The sequence below is a fragment of the Salvelinus sp. IW2-2015 genome, unplaced genomic scaffold (genome assembly GCF_002910315.2).
Source record: "Salvelinus sp. IW2-2015 unplaced genomic scaffold, ASM291031v2 Un_scaffold6024, whole genome shotgun sequence".
NCBI classification, from domain to species: Eukaryota; Metazoa; Chordata; class Actinopteri; order Salmoniformes; family Salmonidae; genus Salvelinus; species Salvelinus sp. IW2-2015.
Window position 1 is genome coordinate 5128 of NW_019947289.1, and position 1521 is coordinate 6648.

Consider the following 1521-nt stretch of genomic DNA (forward strand, 5'->3'; position numbering starts at 1 on the left):
TAATATACCCTACTATAACAGGTAGTGCTATATATAATATACCCTACTATAACAGGTACTCACGTCCTCTGCGGATGTTGATTTGTAGGTTGCCCTTGATGACGGTACATCCCTTCAGAGACTGGGCCGCGTCCACGGAGTCAATGACCTTCTCGTCACAGATCTTATCACATAGCCCGTCACACGCACTGCAGAACATACTGGAGATGGGGGAGTGGGACGGGGAAAGAAACAGTCAGACATAAAACATACCAAGGTATACTGAACAAAAATATAAAAACGCAACCAACAATTTTCAAAGATTTTACTGAGTTACACTTCATATGAGGAAATCAGTCAATTGAAATAAACTCATTAGGTCCTAATCTATGGATTTCACATGACTGGGAATACAGATATGCATCTGTTGGTCAAAGATACCTGTTTAAAAACGATAGGGGTTGTGGATCAGAAAACCAGTCAGTATCTGGTGTGACCACCGTTTGCCTCGTGAAAACCAGTCAGTATCTGGTGTGACCACCGTTTGCCTCGTGAAAACCAGTCAGTATCTGGTGTGACCACCGTTTGGTAGCGAAATTAACATTAAATTCTCTGGCAACAGCTCTGGTGGACATTCCTGCAGTCAGCATGCCAATTGTACACAAACTCCCTCAAAACATGAGACATGTGTGGCATTGTGTTGTGAGAAAACATTTCTGGGATGGTTTAGTTCAGCTCATGAAACCAACATGTTGCATTGAGAGACAAATGGGAGAAAAGGATAGAGGGGATAGCTGTGGATATTCACTAACGGTCAAACGGTTTACAACACTTACTCATTCAAGGGTTTTTCTTTTTACTAGTTTCTACATTGTAGAATAAAATAATAATCAAATTACAAATGGAATCATGTAGTAACCAAAACAGTGTTAAACAAAATCAAAATATATTTGAGATTCTGAGGACAGCCACAGGAATGGAAGACCCAGAGTTACCTCTGCTGCAGAGGATAAGTTCATTAGAGTTACCAGCCTCAGATTACAGCTCAAATAAATGCTTCACAGAGTTCAAGTAACAGACACATCTCAACATCAACTGTTCAGAGGAGACTGCGTGAATCAGGTCTTCATGGTCAAATTGCTGTAAAGAAACCACTACTAAAGGACACCAATAAGAAGAAGAGACTTGCTTGGGCCAAGAAACACGAGCAATGGACATTAGACTGGTAGATATTTGTCCTTTGGTTTGGAATCCAAATTTGAGATTTCTGGTTCCAACAGCCGTGTGAGACACGGAGGATCTCTGCATGTGTGTTTCCCACCGTGAAGCATGGAGGAGGTGTTATGATGCATTCTGCAGGCGCCATACGGTATCCATTGGTTTGTGCTTAGTTGGGACCATCATTTATTTTCCACAGGAAATGACCTAAACACCTCCAGGCTGTGTAAGGGTATTTGCCAAGAAGGAGAGTGATGGAGTGCTGCATCAGATGACCTGGCCTCCACAATCACCCAACCTCAACAATTAAGATGGTTTGGGAAT

At 42.0% G+C, this 1521-nt stretch overlaps 1 protein-coding gene across 1 annotated transcript in view; it reads right to left on the bottom strand.

Moving 5' to 3' along the window:
* Positions 1 to 63: 63 nt before the first annotated feature.
* LOC112078657 (insulin-like growth factor 1 receptor) overlaps positions 64 to 1521 on the bottom strand; it is a gene marked incomplete at its 3' end in the record, with an annotated part of 11198 nt that continues 9740 nt past the window's right edge. The window contains exon 3 of the mRNA XM_024144818.2: positions 64 to 200. Within this exon, the coding sequence (XP_024000586.2) occupies positions 64 to 200 (137 nt within the window). The remainder of the gene's footprint in view (positions 201 to 1521) is intronic.